At 38.6% G+C, this 18,769-nt stretch overlaps 1 protein-coding gene across 4 annotated transcripts in view; it reads left to right on the top strand.

Annotated features, from left to right (window-relative positions):
* Positions 1 to 18,769, top strand: part of Dmxl2 (Dmx like 2) — a 116,854-nt gene that overhangs the window by 82,463 nt on the left and 15,622 nt on the right. For 2 of the 4 annotated variants that reach the window (XM_051197488.1, XM_051197486.1), the window contains exons 24-33: positions 171 to 1,225; positions 1,997 to 2,188; positions 3,917 to 3,993; positions 5,687 to 5,814; positions 7,100 to 7,348; positions 11,108 to 11,286; positions 15,286 to 15,416; positions 16,570 to 16,655; positions 17,406 to 17,607; positions 18,578 to 18,695. In XM_051197488.1, the coding sequence (XP_051053445.1) occupies positions 171 to 1,225; positions 1,997 to 2,188; positions 3,917 to 3,993; positions 5,687 to 5,814; positions 7,100 to 7,348; positions 11,108 to 11,286; positions 15,286 to 15,416; positions 16,570 to 16,655; positions 17,406 to 17,607; positions 18,578 to 18,695 (2,417 nt within the window). Of the gene's footprint in view, positions 1 to 170; positions 1,226 to 1,996; positions 2,189 to 3,916; positions 3,994 to 5,683; positions 5,815 to 7,099; positions 7,349 to 11,107; positions 11,287 to 15,285; positions 15,417 to 16,569; positions 16,656 to 17,405; positions 17,608 to 18,577; positions 18,696 to 18,769 lie in introns of all 4 variants that reach the window. The other 2 variants (XM_051197487.1, XM_051197485.1) reach the window with 1 other exon arrangement.

The raw sequence follows: 18,769 nt of genomic DNA, 5'->3' as shown, positions 1-18,769 counted from the left end.
GACATTTGTTTCTGTTACATAGATTATTATTATATGAATGGATGCTGGGTTAATGTTTATTTATTTATAGTAATATTTATTGGTCTTTATTTGGGGTAAATACTAATTTATTTTGTTATTTTGCATAGATATTCAAATTAACATATGATTTTTGTGTTTGTTTTCTGCAGTCATCATCAAGTCTTGCAACCCTGTGGTGTTCAGTTTTTACAATTACCTTCGAACACATCCTTTACTTATTCGAAGAAATCTTGCTTCCCCTGAAGGAACTTTGGCAACTTTAGGTCTCAAAACTGAGAAAAACATTGCTGATAAAATTAACCTCATAGAAAGAAAATTATTTTTTACCACTGCAAATGCTCATTTTAAGGTTGGATGCCCTGTTTTAGCCCTTGAAGTACTTTCTAAAATTCCTAAAGTAACTAAAATATCTTCCTTAACTGCAAAAAGGGACCAGCTTGACTTCACTTCTGAAAGGATGGAGAACGGGCCGTCAGAATCAGGAGCTCTGAGTGGTGGCAGTGTCAGCTCTGCCGCTGCCTGGCCAGCAGCAGCTTCCTCCCAGTTTGACTGGAGCCAGCCAATTGTCACGGTTGATGAGGAGCCTCTCAAGCTCGACTGGGGTGAAGACCATGATAGTGCTTTAGAAGAGGACGACACTGGTGGCTTAGTGATGAAGAAGTATGGTGAGGACCACAAGGTCGCAGACCCGCAGGCGTTATTGACCCCTCAGGAAGAAGATTGTGCTGGGGGTGACACTGAGGTTGATGTTATTGCTGAACAACTGAAGTTTCGAGCTTGTTTGAAGATCCTCATGACCGAACTAAGAACTTTGGCCACAGGTTATGAAGTAGATGGAGGAAAGCTCAGATTTCAGCTCTACAACTGGCTTGAAAAGGAAATTGCTGCCTTGCATGAGATATGCAATCATGAATCAGTTATTAAAGAATATTCCAGCAAAACATACTCTAAAGTAGAGAGTGAACTTCTGGATCAGGAGGAAATGGTGGACAAGCCAGACATTGGTTCCTATGAGCGCCACCAAATAGAACGACGAAGACTGCAGGCTAAGCGGGAGCATGCAGAAAGACGGAAGCTGTGGTTGCAGAAAAACCAGGATCTCCTAAGAGTGTTTCTCAGTTACTGTAGTCTTCACGGGGCCCAGGGTGGTGGTCTGGCCTCAGTAAGGATGGAACTCAAATTTTTGCTGCAAGAGTCACAGCAGGTATGGGCATCACTTATTTATTAGTCTCAGCTGGTAAGTGATTTCAGTAGCTCTTCCAGTTAAAGCTGTAAACCTAGATTTTCAGCTCCTGGAGTCCCAGGAGGCCCGTATTTGTTTCCAGTGTAGCTTTTCTTAGGTGAAGGCTTCAGTAACTAGAAGTTGGTCTAGTTTGCTTCTCTGTTGCTGTTACAAACACTGATCAAACCAACTGGGGAGGAAAGGGTTTAATTGGTTTTACAGGTTTTAGTTCATTATCGAGAGAAGCCAGGGCAGGAACTCAAAGGCAGGGGCTGAAGTGGGAACCATGAAGGAGTGCTGCTTTCTAGTTTGCTGTTCGTGGTGTCACAGCCTTCTTTCTTATATACCACCTAGTACCACCTGCCCAGGGGTGGGGCTGCCAATAGAGTAGGACCTTCCACATCAGTCAGTAACCAAGAAAATGCCCCGCAGACTTGCCTACAGCCAGTGGGACGGAGTCCATTTCTTATGGGCCCTCTTCCCAACTATCTACAGTTTGTGTCATGATGATAACACTGACCAGCACAGAAGTATACTTTAAAGAACATTAGGGTATGGTTGCTGTCTTCATGTGTTCTGTATCTGCAAGTGTTTGTATAATAAATAAATAAATAAATGCAGGAACATACTGCTTTAGTCAAGTGCTTATTAACACCTGCATTTTACCAGGTATCCATTGGGGTTTGCTTTTCTCCTTCATTTTAACAATTTTGGAAAAAATTAAAAAAAAAATCAATTTATTGTCACCTCCAGGAAACTACAGTAAAGCAGCTTCAGTCTCCGCTGCCGCTGCCTACCACCCTGCCTCTGCTTTCAGCAAGTATTGCATCAACAAAGACAGTCATAGCCAACCCTGTGTTGTACTTAAATAATCACATCCATGACATACTTTATACTATTGTGCAGATGAAAACACCTCCTCACCCCAATGTCGAAGACATGAAGGTAATGGGAACTTTGTGATTATTTGTTGTACATATGGGGAAGGTAAATGTCTTGAATGTGCTCCAACTTTAGTGTAGAGAGAATGATTGAAAAGTTTTATGTACTGCCATGAATGCAATTTAAAAGGATGCATTCTTTTTTCTTCTCTCTCTCTCTCTTTCTCTTTTTGGGGGGTGGGAGACAAGTTCTCACTGTGTTGCCATACTGTCCCAGAGCTTGCTGTGTAGACCAGGCTGGCCTTGAACTCAGTGGAGATTCACCTGCCTTCAGCTTCCCAAATGTTGGAATTAAAGGTGTGTGCCATCACACCCAGCCTTAAAAGTGTAAATTCTTATTTCTGGAAAGACTATGGTCTTCCTTTAAAGCAGGTAAATCTTTTTTGTAATAAAACTAATTTTCTAGACAATATTCTTGCTACTCAATATTCATTTAGGTTTTCTCTTTTGGCAAATGAATTACTAATCAGAAATATTATCAGCTTGTTGTTTATATGTCAAGAAAGTGTGAAAAAGAAATTTGAGGGAGGGTTACCTGAGATAACCATTTGAACTAAATGGCTCCAGAGAAAATATCCTTGTCACTTGTTTCCTGATGAGTGTCTATTGGAGGCTGTGCAACAGGTTAGAGATCATCAGAGTCATGAGTTACTGCCCTAAATTAACCCTATGCCCTGTTCTGAGTGCTTAACTCATGAAGTCTCATACATGCCACAGAGTTTGGCAGGGTGTGCAGAGCTGCCTCTGCTTCCACTGCACAGCTGTGTGCAGGCTGCTCACTCATTCCTGCTGTTTTTATCCTTCCCTCTCTTCACAGGCATGTTGATCTCTGTTGAGATACTCTTCTGAGGGACCCTAATCATACCAGCTTATATAGCTTATAGGTTTCTCATCTTTAGCATGAATTAATATTTGTATCCTTGAGAGACTGCTTAAATTATTGTTTAGGCTAAGAAATAAAAAAGATAGAAATCATGTTGGAAATACTCCCTTCCTTAGAATTTGGATAAGGCTTTTCTTTTTTTAGTTTTTTGAGACAGGGTTTCTCTGCCAAATGTTGGGATTAAAGGCGTGGAACCTCTGAAGTCCCTTTGAATTTTAAGAAATTTACAAGTCTGAAAGTGTTGATTCAAATGGAGTTTGATTCAAATGGAGTTTAAAATGTGTTTTAAAAAATATTATATGTAGAATTTTTAAACTTTCTAAAAACAAATTTTTATGACTTTCTCTTTCCTATGAATACTAACTAAATTATTTGCTTTCTGGAAAATGAGGCATTCCACAAGTGCTTGATTTAATTTGCTTACTGAATGGCAATTGTTACTGCTAAGATTGAACCTTGTATAGTTTCACAAGGCAAAGCTTAAATGAAACCTCTGAAAGTTCTGTGCATAGTTGGCTTCAATTATCCTTTTATATTACTATGTAAGTTAATTGTTGTAGCCTAGGACAAGACTCAGTCACATTAGCCCTGGTTTGCTCAGGGCCTGGCAAATATCAGGCTCACAGCAAGTCTGTATTTGATAAAGATATGTCCAAATGAGTCGGCTTTGTTATTGGGCATGCCTATAAAGATAATGAGTTAGTTTAAAAGTTTAAAAGTAGGGTTATCTTCTGTAGGATCCAGTTTTACTTATGCTGTTGCTAGTTTCCTCAGTATTTTCTAACTTAAGATATTGCTGTTGTATAGAAATGTTAGTACAAATTATAATTGTGGCTGTTTTGGTTTTAGGTGCACACACTTCATTCACTAGCAGCATCACTTTCTGCATCAATTTACCAGGCATTATGTGACAGTCATAGCTACAGGTAAAAAATAATAAAATAAAAAATAAAACCACCCAAGTAGTTTTAATACAGCAAAACATTCAACTGCTCCATACTTTTATAGGATTCTATTTCTTAGAGCTGAAAATAATCCCTAGTATAAATGGCATGTGTACTTCAATGGATAAAATAGACCCAGAAATAAACCAATAATTAGTTGTTTAGTTTAGGTGTCACCTAGTAACAGAAGAAAAATGTAGATTATAACAATCAGTTATGTGAATGATCCTCGTTACTGTCTTTTATTTCCTTGAAAGAAGACTATTGTACACAATGTTTCATACTAGAGGTTCCTAGTACCCTCAGAGGTCTCTCTGAAGCTGGGTCAGCTTTTACTTGGTTAATTCATTTTCAGTTGAAATTAAAAAAAAAAAACTTTCAAAACGACATATTCTTGAAAAAATATATGCTTAAAATTTATTAATTTAATTATACTTTTATGTGTGATATAGAAATCAATTGATGTTATCAGTTTTGTTTGTTTATGCAGTACTGGGGGTCAGCTGTAGGCCATTGTACCTGGTATGCAGACATGTTCCACCCCTGAATTATACATCCCCAGACCTCTGCTTTTAGAGACAGGGCCTCAGCAAGCTTCCAGCAAGCTTCCCAAGCTGAAACTCACTCTATAGCTCAGGCATGCCTTGAACTTGTGGTCCTCCTGTGTCATTTTCCTGAGTATCTGGGATTACAGAGCTGCACGACTATGCTAGCCAGCTGATATCAATTCAAAATAATTTGAGTTTTTCTAAAAATCAAGTTGTCTACAACTGTTTATACTTTGCATTTTAATGACTAGGATAGCATAAGTTGTGAGAAATGGATCACTTGGAAGAATGACATTAATAAGTGAAAAAAATTAATAGAATTATATCTACATGAATATATGGCTACACTTTTTACTGCAAAGCTAGCTGCCTTTTATGGGAACATTTGATTTTAAAATAAGGAGTTACTCTCTCAAAAATGGTTTGCACTCTGTTTTTATCCTAATCAGCCCATACTTAAATAACTCCAAAGATTTGAAATGAGTGAAGAAAATTTTGATTTACTTGACAGCAGTCACCAGATGACCATAGATAAATTGTTTCCTGGCAAAGATGGCACTGAGTGAGGTTTCAGAGACATTGCTTTCAAACATATGGTTTCAGGCTCAGCTGTGACTGCAGCCAGCTCTACCATTTGCTTTTTGTATTTCTTTGATTTCTACAATGCTCTTCAGAGAGAGGAATCAGTTTTGAGGGGGCATTGGTCTTCAATTTAGATATTCCTGAGATACAACTCCATGGCTTTTCTCACCTTCTGAATGCAGGGTTACTCTTAAGCAGTCTTGCAGAGCTGAGAATTACAGTAACTCAGACCCTCAACTGTTTTGTCTGCCATGTTCCCGGCTAACAGTGACCTCCAACTTTAAAAAAGTAGAAAGTGTCTTAAACTGTTAAGAAGCTCCTGAAAAACACTAAGATCATTTGCCCAGGGTAATGGAAATGAATATTTTGTTTTAAAAGGCTATCAATAAATATTTGTAACGAATTCTAAACTAAGGTCTCATGGCAAAAGTGAATTTATTGTTAAAACTTTTTGATATTGTTATAACCATCTACAATAGATTTATGTAAAGTACCGTGTTCACTGCCTCTCCCAGCGCAGTAACTATACCTGTTTGTTGTAGCAGTCAGACAGAAGGAAATCAGCTCACAGGAATGGCTTATCAAGGACTTCTCTTAAGTGATCGACGGCGGCTCAGGACAGAAAGCATTGAAGAGCATGCAACACCGAACTCTGCTCCTGCTCAGTGGCCTGGTGAGAATTTTAGTGGTGTTGTAGTGTGATGGGAGTGGTTTTTTTCCTTCCATATCCTTTTGTAATTAAAAGGAATTACATTAACTTATTGTGTGTGTGTGTGTGTGTGTATGTGCACGCGCACACACAGGCATGAGTGTGCATGTATGTCTTGGGGTCACTTATGCCATGGCATACATGGAAGTTAGAGACCAACTATGCTAGTCTGTTCTCTCCTTCTACCTTGTGGGTCTTCAGGATCAAAATCGGGTTGTCAGGCTTGGCAGCAAGTGCCTTTTCCCACTGAGGCATCTCACTGGCCCTGGAATTAAAAATACTTTGTGTATGTGTCTGTGTATTTATGTAAGAGTTTACAAGACAACCTTGGAAGTTGGTCTTGATCATCCACCTTCTTTGAGAGAGGGTGTTTGTTATTCAGTGCTGTGTTCCAGGCTAGGTAACCCAGAACTTTTAGGGGTTTTCCTGTGTCCTCTTGTTTTGTTGCAGGAGCACTGGGATTATAGATATGCTACCACTCACTCCTGACTCCATGTAGATTCTCGAGATACAAACTCAGGTCCTTATCTTTGTGCATGTACTAACTACCCTATCCACTGAGTTACATCCCCAGGCCCCCTAAATTTTTTTTTTTTAAGACAATCCCCTATCAAAACTATGATGTTGCTTTCTGTAGAGTTTTTTTTTTTCTTTTTTTTTTTGTAAATTTGCTGCTTGTTGATGTTTTCTGCTATGGATTAGCCATTTTAAGTGCTATAGTATTTTGGGAATGCTCAGAAAGTCTGTATTGTGATGGCAGGAATCATGGTGGCATAAAGGCAGACATGGTGCTGGAGAGGTAGCTGAGAGGTCTCCATCCAGAATGGTAGCTAGCAGGACAAGAGAGTGACACTAGGCATGGGCTTCTGAAACCTCAGAGTCTGCCCCCAATGACATACTTCCTCCAAAAAGGACACACCTTCTAATAATGCCACTCATTATGAGCCATCGGGGTGGGGGGGGAGGGGGACATTGTCATTCAAACTACAAGAGCTAGAAAGTTGGAGTGCTGCTGTATGGAAGAGCTTCCCTTCTCCCCTGTAGTCTATTGCTGACCTGTTTTATGGCTATAAATGGTTCTTACCTCATCCTGTAGATTATAATCCACTCCCCTGTTATTTTGATATTTATATTATAAAATGCTGTTTTATAGGAAATAGGCACTTAGTTTAGTGCCTGAAAATATGTGTGCCTTTTTTTCTTTTTGTACTTTATACTGATGTTTTAATGTTATTCTGTGCTGTTACAGGTGTGAGCTCACTTATTAATCTCTTGAGTTCTGCCCAAGATGAAGACCAGCCAAAACTGAATGTTCTGTTGTGTGAAGCTGTTGTTGCTGTTTACTTAAGTTTACTGATACATGCACTTGCCACAAATTCCTCCAATGAATTGTTTCGGCTTGCAGCCCACCCATTAAATAATCGAATGTGGGCTGCTGTTTTTGGAGGAGGCGTGAAACTTGTTGTGAAGCCTCGGAGACAATCAGAAAGTATTGCAGGTAAGAATAAATCTGCTACAAATACTGTATATAAATATAAATAATTTCCAAAATTAAAGTAAGATTTTACATGCTATTTAAATTAGCTATTTACCTTAAGAATGTAGTAATTCTTTTTAGGATAATAAATAAAATGATGCTAGAATTTTTTGCCTTTTTATTTATAGAAGTAATATTTTTGAGGCTAGAAAACTAGGACATGTTTGAAGAGAAAAAAGAAACAGCAGTAAAGGAAGCAGTAAGGTAGGGACAGTATAGAAGGGATGAGGTCTTTAAAGATGTAAGGAAGTCCCCAGAGGTGTCATCGCAGTTGGCCTGAGTTTAAACTTATGGTCATGTCAATATGGCGTTAAAAATTCCGTGTGTGTGTGTGTGTGTGTGTGTGTATGTATGTGTATGTGTTTGTGTTTTCTTCATTATGGGCAAGAATATATTTTTTATCCCACTTTTTAAACTTGTGGGATAAGAGATGGGAAAGTTTTTATTTTTGTTTTTCCTTCTTAAAACATAGAAAGAACCTTAATTCATCTACGGAAAAGGATTGGCCGTATTAGAGACATGAATAAGTGTCACAAAGAGGTTAAATGATACATTTCTACCTCTGTCCCCAGTGCCTGCCTGTGTTGAGTTCAGGTGTGGTAAGGGATGTGATCTCACCAGCTCCTATGTTTCTGCCCTCCTTTAGCCCCATCTAAATTGAAAAGATTTCCTCCCAAATCACATTTTTTTGTTTGTAGTAATTGTGGATATTTTCTGTCAGTGCTGAGGATAAAACCCTTCACTTTGTGCCTGTTAAGCACGTGCTCTCCTGCTGAGCTTCTTTCTCTCCCTGTTTGTGTTAATGCTCTCCGTTAAGTCATCCATGTTTAAAACTTCTGAGAATGCAGTCATTCCCTAAATGTGTTATCTGTCAGGAGGTGTTCTTGTGTTTGGGGTGTGAGAAGAACAAGACAAGCAGGGGCAGTAGGAAGAGAATGGTGAGGAATGGGGATAGGGCTGGTTTAGTTATGATGGTGAGAAGATGATCAGGTTGCATTTGCAGCAGATCCCTAGGGAGGTCGTCTGTGATTCCACCATATAAATGTCCAAGATCAGAGCACTGTAGGCAGATGGAAGGCAGAAGACAATGAGCAAGGGGAGAGTGGTGTTCAAGGCGAGGTTGGAGGAGTAACTGGGGACCAGCCATTTAGGGTTTTGTAAACCATAGTGTAGACTTCAGCTGTTGCTCTATGGAAATAAAGAGACTGATGGAGGGTTTTAAGTAATGACAGTCTTGGGTTTTCTGAAGAGCCACTCTAGCTACTTTGTGGAGAATCAGTTCTAGAAGGATGCTTTTGTATGATAATTGTGGGTTATCACCAAGTATAAGTGGATAAATAACCCATGCTTATGGAAGCAACCCTAATTAAGCTCATTGGATTGTACGCACACATAAACAAAAAGAAATGAAGCCTGGTGTGGTGGTGCACGCCTTTAATCCCAGCACTTGGGAGTCAGAGGCAGGTAGATCTATGGTTCTGAGGCCAGTTTGGTTTATATATCAACCTCCACACCAGCCAGGGCTACATAGTGAGACCCTGTCCAAAAACAAAACCACATGAAAACAGAAGAGGAAGAGGATCAGCGGAGTGGAAGGAGGACACGACCAGTAATAGAGGGTGAATTGATCACAGTGCATTGAATACATGTCTGAAAGTATCATAATGAAACCAATTGGTGGGGCTGGAGAGTTGGCTCAGCAGTTAAGAGCACTAGCTGCTCTTCCAGTTCAAATTCCCAGCACCTACATGGCAGCTCACTGCTGTCTGTAACTCCAGTTCTACAGGATCTGACACCCTCATACAGACATACACACAGGCAAAACCAATGCATGTGAAATAAAAATTTAACAAACAAAAAAATCTTAAAAAAGAAACCCATTAGAATATCTAACACATGTTTATGAGTAAAAAATAAGTAGATGGATAGTGTGATATTTACATCCAGTGGAGTGTTTCTCAGCCTAAAATGGAATGAAGTACTAATGTATACTGATATATACTGCAATGCGCATGAACTTTGAAACTTAGGTCAAAAGAAACCAGACATACAAAATACATGTTATTAACTCTGCCTGTGTAAAATATCTAGAATAAACAAATTCAGAGAAGGAAGGGTCTGTGGTTTTCACTTGTGATGACAGTGCTTTTGAACTAGGTTGAAGTGGTCTTTGTACAACATTATAAATGTAGTAAACACCACTGAATTGGACACTTTCAGCTTTTTGAGACAGGGTTTCTCTGTGTAACAGCTCTGGCTGTCCTGAAACTCACTCTGTCTGGAACTCACCAGGCTGGCTTTGAACTCACAGGTATTCCTCTGCCTCTGTCTCCTGAGTGCTGGGATTAAAAGTGTGTGACACCACTGCCCAGCTCAATATCATAAATTCTACCTTAAAGTTAAAAGATTTAAAACATAATACAGGCCTGTGAAAGTTGGTAAAATTTTGGTTGTGCTTTGAGAACATTGCTGTTGGAGTTGTTCTGTTTGTGGCTCTTCCATATCCAACTAGGTCCTAAATTACTTCGCTATTTCTTTACATATAATCCTTCCTCTTGCTTTTACCATTCTCTATACTAGTTCATATCTTCCTCACACCATCTTCTACCTCCCTCCTACTGAACCAACAAAGTCTTCCTTACATGGGACTAGTGTGAGAAGCCTTAGTGAGAACTGCCCATAAGGTAAGCGCCTAGCTTCAGATCCACAAACTGGCACTGGTCTGATTCTGCAAGTTGGCCTTGTTATTACTCCCATTATAGCTCTTGTCTACACAAGTTCTTTACCCCTCATTTACACAGACTCCTTTGGCCATTTATTCTTGTTGTCTTTTTCCTTCCCATTGTGCTTCTGCTATTTTAAAAAGACATTCTGTATACCCTTATACTCTACCTTATACTCTACATGTTCTTGAATCTGTTTTTCTTTTTCTTTTTTTCTTTTTTTTTTTTCCCTTCTTTCTTTCTTTTTTTTTTTTTTTTTTTTTTTTTTTTTTTTTTTTTTTTTTTTGGTTTGTTTTGTTTGATTTTGAGACAGGGTTTCACTATGTACCTATTGCTGTGTTGGAATTCACTCTGGAGACTAGGCTGGCCTCTGACTTAGGGATCTGCCTGACTCTGCCTCCCGAGTGCCAAGACTAAAAGTGGCTCCATTACATCCAGATCATGAATCAATTCTTGAACCACAGTCTGAAACAATCACTCAGTCACTCTTAATAAATACTTACAGAGTATGCCATTTCTTTAAGTGTGTGTGTGTGTGTGTGTGTGTGTGTGTGTGTGTATGTATGTATGTATGTATGTATGTATGTATGTATGTATGTATCTGAGTGCAGGTGCCCTTAGAGCACAGGATTTCATGTCAGATCCCCAGGAGCTGGACTTACATGTAGTTGTGAGCTACCTGAAATTGGTTCTGGGAGCCAAATTTTGGGGCCCCTGTGAGAGTAGTAAATGCTCCTTAACTGCTAAGCCATCTCCCCAGCTCCTCTTAATACATCTTGCAGGAATTACTTAATCCATAGTCTGTATAGCAAGTGGCTTCCTAGGATGATGGCTACCTGCTTCTTTGCCATGACTCTGCTATGGGATATTGATGCAGTAACCAGGAAAGTTTAGAAGCTTTGATATAAAGAATTGGTCTAGAATATAGTATGGCAAGAGGAGGAGCTAAAGAAAGGTTAAATCTGTAAACTAATGCTGACCTTTGAATCTCATTCAGCACCTCCTGTTCCTTCTGAAGACATAGATAAACACCGAAGGAGATTTAACATGAGAATGCTGGTCCCTGGAAGGCCTGTAAAAGATGCTACCCCACCACCAGTGCCTGCAGAAAGACCATCTTACAAAGAAAAATTTATTCCTCCTGAACTTAGTATGTGGGACTACTTTGTTGCAAAGGTAAGGGGAATGAAATGTGCAGGCTTTAAATGCATCTATTTTATTGACGCTTATATGTGTGTCACATCCAAATGATGGAATGGCTTTTGGTTCAGTCAGCTTAGTTCAGAAATTTAATTTCTCAAGTCCAGAAACCAAATTTCTAGAAAATTTAGTGATTATCAAATGATAATAGATGAGAGAAATTAAAATCTTATGGGACTTAGGTATAAGCTAGAAGTCAGCTTATTAACATATTGCAGACTCATCTTTTTAAATTGATGGGGATTATTGTTTATTCTATAGTCTTCTATTGATTATCAGCAGTTACCTTGATCAGCATGGATTTAGAGGTGTATTAATCAGGCTGTGGTGAGGTGCTATGACATCTTTGTTTCTACAGTGCAGAGAAAATGTCTGAAGAGCAGCATACTCATGGTGATTCCTATGCTGTTGGCCCTGTCTCATACACTATTGGTATATGCAAATGTGACATTTACTTTGCTACACTGTGCAGGAGAGTGTATTGCTTGTTCTTGTTGCATTTCCTCTTTTGTGTGAGCTAACACTGTAGTTACATTGCTGTATATGCCAATAAGAAGTTGTATCTTGGTGTTCTTGCTTGCTTGTTTTTGTTTTGTTTTGTTTTTTGTTTGTTTTTGTTTTGTTTTGTTATTTTGAGACAGGGTCTCACTATGTAGCCCTGGCTATCCTGGAACTCACTGTGTAGACCAGGCTGGCTTTGAACTCAGATCCATCTGCCTCTGTCTTCTGAGTGCTGGGATTAAGTGTGTGAAGCACCATACCTGGGTGTTCTTAGAGTTTCTGAAGCATTGAACCTACTCTATTTTCTTTGTATGCTATGCTGTTATTAGAAGTAGTTTTTGAAGCATTGCTATCTTAGAAATTTTGGTTATTTTGTAGTCTGCAAAGTATGTCCCAGAATGGCAGTGTCAACATCACTTAGGAACTTGTGGGAAATGTAGACTCTGGGGCTCTCCTTTCAAATTAAAGATTTCTCCTTGCTATTTGTAAAGTCCGTTTGTAAATATCGACAACATGAAGATTTGTAAATGGTAATTTGCCAACATATTTTCATTTTAAGATGTTTTCTTATGACTAATATAAAGTTAGAAAAATTTAGAAAATGGAAAAACATATTAAGGAAAAAATATGCTAGAAAAATGGCACTGTATCCTAGCACTCAGAAAGTGGAGGAAGAAAATTATAAATTTGAGACTAGCTTGGGTTAAGATGAATAGGATTATTATTTAAAATATATATAATTGGATTATTACATGTAGTTTTTTTTTTAATTAACATTATAAGGCAAACGATTTCTATAACATTAAAAGCATATAGCTAGCTGGGCGTGGCAGTCCACACCTTTAATCCTAATCCAGAGGCAGGCCAATCTCTGTGAGTTTGAGGCCAGTCTTATCTGCATAGCTGGTTCCAAGCCAGTCAGGGATACATAATGAGACCATTTCTCAAAAAATAAAAAAATTAATGTTAAGAAAAAACATATAGTTTCATTAAAATTTTTCTGTTATGGAAAACTTCAAATATATACATAAGGAAAAATAATTTCTAAATACTTACCTATCATCTAGTTTAAAAAATTGTCAACTTAGTGGGCGATTATCTCATTTTACCTTTTTATTTATCATTGAGGGCTTAGAAGCAAATGTAGACCTCACAAGATTTCATTCATAAATAATTAGTGATTTGGGACATAGGCTCTTGCTATGTAGCCTTGTGTAGACTGGCTTTGAACTTGTCTCAGTCCTCTAGTGCCCACCTCATAAATGCTCAGATCATAGGCATATCCCCTCATACCTGGACAGTATTTAATTTTTATAAAGGGTTTTGGAGCTCAGAGACTAATGCTTTCTATGCTGGCCAGGATACTTGAGTTCACTTCCTAGAGGCCACCTGGAGAGGAAGGAGAGAACCAACCCTGCACACTGTCCTCTGATCGTGACACACATGCACACACAATAGTTTTTTAAACTCTGCTTGACAAAAGTCTTTGGAGGAGGGCATCAGGATGGCTTTTTGGCAAAAGGCACTTGTTGCAAAGTTCAGTCCTTTGTATCTGCAAGATGAGAGGAGAGACCTCCTTTAGTTGTCCTTTGACTTGCCCTGTGTGGCAAAATCCATGTGTACCCACACATATATATATACACACAATAAATACATGAATTGTTTTTTTAAAGAGTACTTTCAAGCTAGATTTGGTGGTACACAGCTGTAATCCTGCACTGGTACTAGGAATATGGGTACAAGGTGGTGCCAATTTGAGGTCAGCATGTGCTGTCCTTAAACAGATGGACAACTACCAAAGAGCAGATTTTTTTTTAAAAGGTATGTGTCAGCACACCAGCTTTTTTGTTTTTTGTTTTTTGTTTTTTTTAATTATATGTATAGGTGTTTTGCCTGTATGTATGCCTGTAGCATACAGGTAGTGTCCACGGAGGCCAGAAGAGGGTGTCTGATCTACTGGAAATGACATTGCAGGTAGTTATAAGCCATCATGTGGGTGCTGGGAATCAAACCCAGGTCCTTTGAAAGAACAGCTTGTACTCTTAACCACTGAGCCTTCTCCAGACTTCAGAAGAACATATTTAGAAAAGAACCACACGGACATTAACTTATTTTAAATGTCATCAAGTATCTGTCATTTACACCTATCCTTTGTATCTTAAACATTTTTATATAGTTTGCAAGGTAAGAGCCAAAAGAAGATCCATACATCTCCTTTAGCCGCTATATCTTAGTGTCTGTCTTGGGTGGTAGTGGGGATCTTACATAATCTGTCTAGTTATTTTGAACTAAGTGGGTTCTGGGGTATGGCATTTGGGGCACTCCTCCAGTGACACTACCTAGGGGAATGCCAAAAGTGTATTAGTGGTCCCATTTTTATAACAACCGGGTGTAGGGAGGAAAGGAAGTCCTTGACTGGCACCTGGATGTGTGACTGAGAAAAGTGAAACTGGAGCCCTTCAAACAGGAATGATTCCGTTCTCCCAGAAGCAGGTAGACGTGAATAGCATAGCTCAACATTATAAGACCTGTGTAGAAAACCAGGGGGACACAGAGCAAAGGGCATTTTACAGCGTCAAGAGTAAAGTCCATTAGAGCCTTTGATGAGCTCACAGGAGAATCTTATGTGGGGGGGCTCATTTTTGGTGTTTGTTGTTGTTTTCCATGGCTGAACTAGAGAGTGATGAACCCAAGATTCACTTGTAGGCTTGTGGTAGCCACTGGAGTGCCTGGGATCACAGTGTAAGGTCTTAATTAAATGGCTTCTAACGCTCTGAAGTTTGGTCACCTGTTGTGTTCTCAGAGAAACTGTTTTGGAATCCCTTCATGGTTACTACATTCTATTAGAAATTTTGGAGTGTCCTGTCAGAGCTGCCACACGTTACTAAAGAAATCAGGATGCTCTCTTGGACTTCTCAGTCTCCCTAATAGAAGAATTTAAGAACAGATTCAAAAGCAAGAAAGAAAGCTATACCATTTGAGCTCAGATGGCATGAAGGGCAGTCATGTGGCAACTTGTCTGCCACAGGGAGTCAGGGACCTTCAGAGAAAGAATAAGGAAGCCTTATTCAGAGAAAGAATAGGAGCTCAAAAAACACATACTTGAGCTCTGGCCAAGAGACACAAGAGAAGAGAAAAACAGGAAGAATTATAACTCTACTCCTCCTTGGGCTTTAATTCTCCTGTCTATGTAGAACTGAGTGAGGCTCAGACTCATCTTCTTCTACACAGTTCTTCTGTTGAAATCTCAGATATTTTTCCCCTAGTAATCTTGGCTTTTGTAAATGTAGAATGTACAAAAGAAAGTTTTGCTTAGATTGACAGAACTTAATATATTCAGTTTTATTAGATCAGAGTATAACTGTATGTTGAAATACTATAGAAATATTTAAGTGTTTTGAATATGTGCTTTATAAAGCCTACATTTAATTTTATGAAATGCATATTCATCAATGGCTCTGCCTTGTATTGCAGCCATTTCTTCCTTTATCTGATAGTGGTGTCATATATGATTCTGATGAAAGTGTTCACAGTGACGATGAAGAAGATGATGCCTTTTTTTCAGACACACAAATACAGGAGCACCAAGATCCTAATTCTTACAGGTAAATAAGCTCCCATCCTCCTTTGTCCTTCTTTTGCAGAAAAACTTCATGTTATATATAACTATATGTAGCTGGATGAGGTAACTCACAACTTTAATCTCAGAAGAGGGAGGGAGAAATCTCTGAATTCTAAGCCAGTCTAGTCTACAAAACAATTAACCAAACAAAACTCCCCAAATTAAAAATAAAATACTGAGACAGAGTTTATCTATGTGTTCCTTGCTGAGATATATAGACCCGGCTGGGCTCAAACTCCACATGCCTTTGCCTCCTGAGTGCTGCTATTAAAGGCATTTGTTACCATGCTGGCTTTTAAATTTGTTGTTGAGTAAATAAATAATATTACCATGAATTTATATTAAAAGTGATATATTTTAGGAATTCTATACCTTTTATGTAAGTTTCTATAATAGCTTTCATGAAAGTTATAAAGTATTTTATTGAGAAAAAAAGCAACATGCTTTTAGAACTTAACACATAGGGAGGCCTGCCCCTTTCTGAATGGAGACAGAGGAGAAGTGAATGGGAAGGGGGGGTAGATGGGAGTTGAGGGGGGCAGGATAAGAGGAGGGAGGGGAAACTGGTTAGTGTGTAAAATAAATGAAATAAAAGTTAATAAAATTTAAAAAATACTTAACACCACAATAAATGATATAATGCTACTAAATTCTGTGTGACTGTTAGGAAGAATATTTTTCTTCTAGGTAATTTTCTTATATTCTAAATGTAATACATTGTTAAAAATTCCTTCTCCCCTCCTTCCGCCTCTCCTTCTCCCCTCCTTCCGCCTCTCCTTCTCTCCCTCCTACTCACCTTCCTTCTCTCCCTCCCTCCTTCCCCTCCTTCCATTCCTTCCTCTCACTAAGTAGATCAGGATAGACTTGAACTCACAGAGATCCACCTGTCTCTGCCTTCCAAGAGTTGGGATCAAAGGTGTGGGCTACCATACCCTGCCTAAAGTTTTATTTTTCAGTGACTACAACTAAGCCGTTTTTTGTGTAATAAAAGTCAGAGGCTGCTTCTCTGCGTTGAAATTGAGCCAAACAGTTGCTAGGGGCATCACTACTCTTTCCCTATGATTTTGCTTCTAGGTTGTAAATAGTTTTCCTGTTGGTTTGTTTTATTTTGTTTATTTTTTTCTCTTCCCAAACAGCTGGGCTCTTCTACATTTGACAATGGTTAAGCTGGCACTTCACAACATCAAGAATTTCTTTCCTATTGCTGGACTGGAATTCTCTGGTAAGTTTGGAATTTGAAAGTTGTCTTAGTTAGGGTTTCTGTTTCTGTGAAGAGACATGACCACAGCAACTCTTACAAAGGAAAACATTTATTTGGAAGTGAGTTATAGTCTCAGAGGTTTAATCCATTATTATCACGGTGAGAAGCATGGCAGCATGCAGGCAGACATGGTGCTGGAGAAGGAGCTGAGAGTTCTACATCTTGATCTGCAGGGCAGCTTGAGCTTCTGAGACCTCAAATCCCACCCCCCAGTGACACACTTCCTCCAACAAAACCACACCTACTCCAGTAAGGCCACACCTCCCAGTAGTGCCACTTCTGTGGACCAAGTATTCAAACACATGGGTTTGTAGGGGCCATTCCTATTCAAACCAGCACAAAAGTCAGTGCTATTAAATATAATTGCTATTAAGTTAATATTCAAACTCTATACAGAAGGACATTCAATATTTTTAAAATAGTGCATTAGCTGCTGTGCAAAGTCTTCTATTGCGCAGGCTCCAGTGTGTGATTTGAATTTGATATAAAAACTACAGTTTGCCTAGAAGCATGAAAAAATAAGAATCCAGACTGGAAAGTGGGGTATTTTTCTCTGCTCATTTTACTGCCTTCCATTTTGTTGAAAGTATTAAGATTAAAACTAAGAATAGTCTTACAAGATTGATGTGTTCAGATCTATTTTCAGAAGTCTTGTCTATGAGAGTTTAGCTTTTATAGATGTGTAGTGACCTGATTTTCTTAACCTTCTAGAGCTCCCTGTGACATCACCATTAGGAATTGCTGTTATTAAAAACTTAGAGAACTGGGAACAGATTCTGCAGGAGAAAATGGATCACTTTGAAGGACCACCCCCTAACTATGTCAACACATACCCAACTGACCTCTCAGTGGGAGCTGGCCCAGCTATTCTTCGAAATAAAGCAATGTTGGAGCCTGAAAATACTCCATTCAAGTAAGAAACTTCTTAAAACTCTGATGATAGTATAGATTAGTTTAACTTTTCTAGGAAATAGTTTAACAAAGTATGCCAGCAGCCTTCAGAATAGACTTTACCAAGAACCTACAGCCATTCTTCATAAATGCTATTTAGATACATTACTTCTGTTTTTGTCTTATTTGTTTGTTTTGGTTTTGGGGACAAGATTTCTCTGTGTAACCGCCCTGGCTGTCCTAGAACTCACATTGTAGACCTGGATGGCCTCAGGTTCACAGAGATCAGCTTGCCTCCATCTCCCAAGTGTTGGGATTTAAGGCATGTGCCTTCATTCCTAGTAATACATTACTTTTGTAGGTAGTGTTACTTTTGGGGGAGATTTGATTATAATCTACATTGCAGTCAGTGTTAATGATTTTTTGTGGATAATTTAGTAAAGGAAAAACAAAGGTTTTATTGTTGTTTTGATGCCCACCTGTCCACCTCAGCTCTTTTGATGGCCATCATGCTTTCAAAAAATGTATTTTTGACTAATACATAAAAGCAAAAAATGGTATCTTCATAGGTTGGTATGTGGTATCTTGATGCATATACCTAATGTATAATTTTGAATCATATTAAACATATCTGGCTGCATGCTTCGTTTGGAATGAACCAGCCTTGTTTAGGAGTAGTGTTCACAAGCTGATATCCTCAAGCAGTTCATCAATGTGCTTTTACTATCTGGGAAGCCAAGAGTGTAAGTTAAAAATAAAACAATGAGTCACTTGATATTTATCTCCCCCACCTCACTCAGTGTCATTGGAAAATTGATTATTAGGTCAAGCAATTATTTTCAGGAAAGCTAAAATTAAGAGGGAAATAAATCATAAGGTTTGTTGAGCTTACAGCTGGGTTCTTAGAACACGTGGAATATTTAAGGCAAATATCTACAAAGCTGTGTTTTCTGTGAGCAGATTGGTTTGTCAACCATTTGTCCATTTGATAGATCTCGGGATGCGTCTGCACTTCCAGTCAAGCGACTCTGGCATTTCCTTGTCAAACAGGAAGTTCTTCAGGAGACATTTATTAGATATATTTTCACTAAGAAGAGAAAGCAAAGTGAGGTATTCCAAGACTAATTTTTTTTCTGTTGTAATTTTTCTTTACCCTTTCTCTCTCTGTCTCTCATTTGATTTTT

Source organism: Phodopus roborovskii, unplaced genomic scaffold, assembly GCF_943737965.1.
Source record: "Phodopus roborovskii unplaced genomic scaffold, PHOROB, whole genome shotgun sequence".
Taxonomy (NCBI): domain Eukaryota; kingdom Metazoa; phylum Chordata; class Mammalia; order Rodentia; family Cricetidae; genus Phodopus; species Phodopus roborovskii.
Note: the sequence above shows the minus strand (reverse complement) of the source record. Positions and strands in the feature narration are given on the sequence as shown.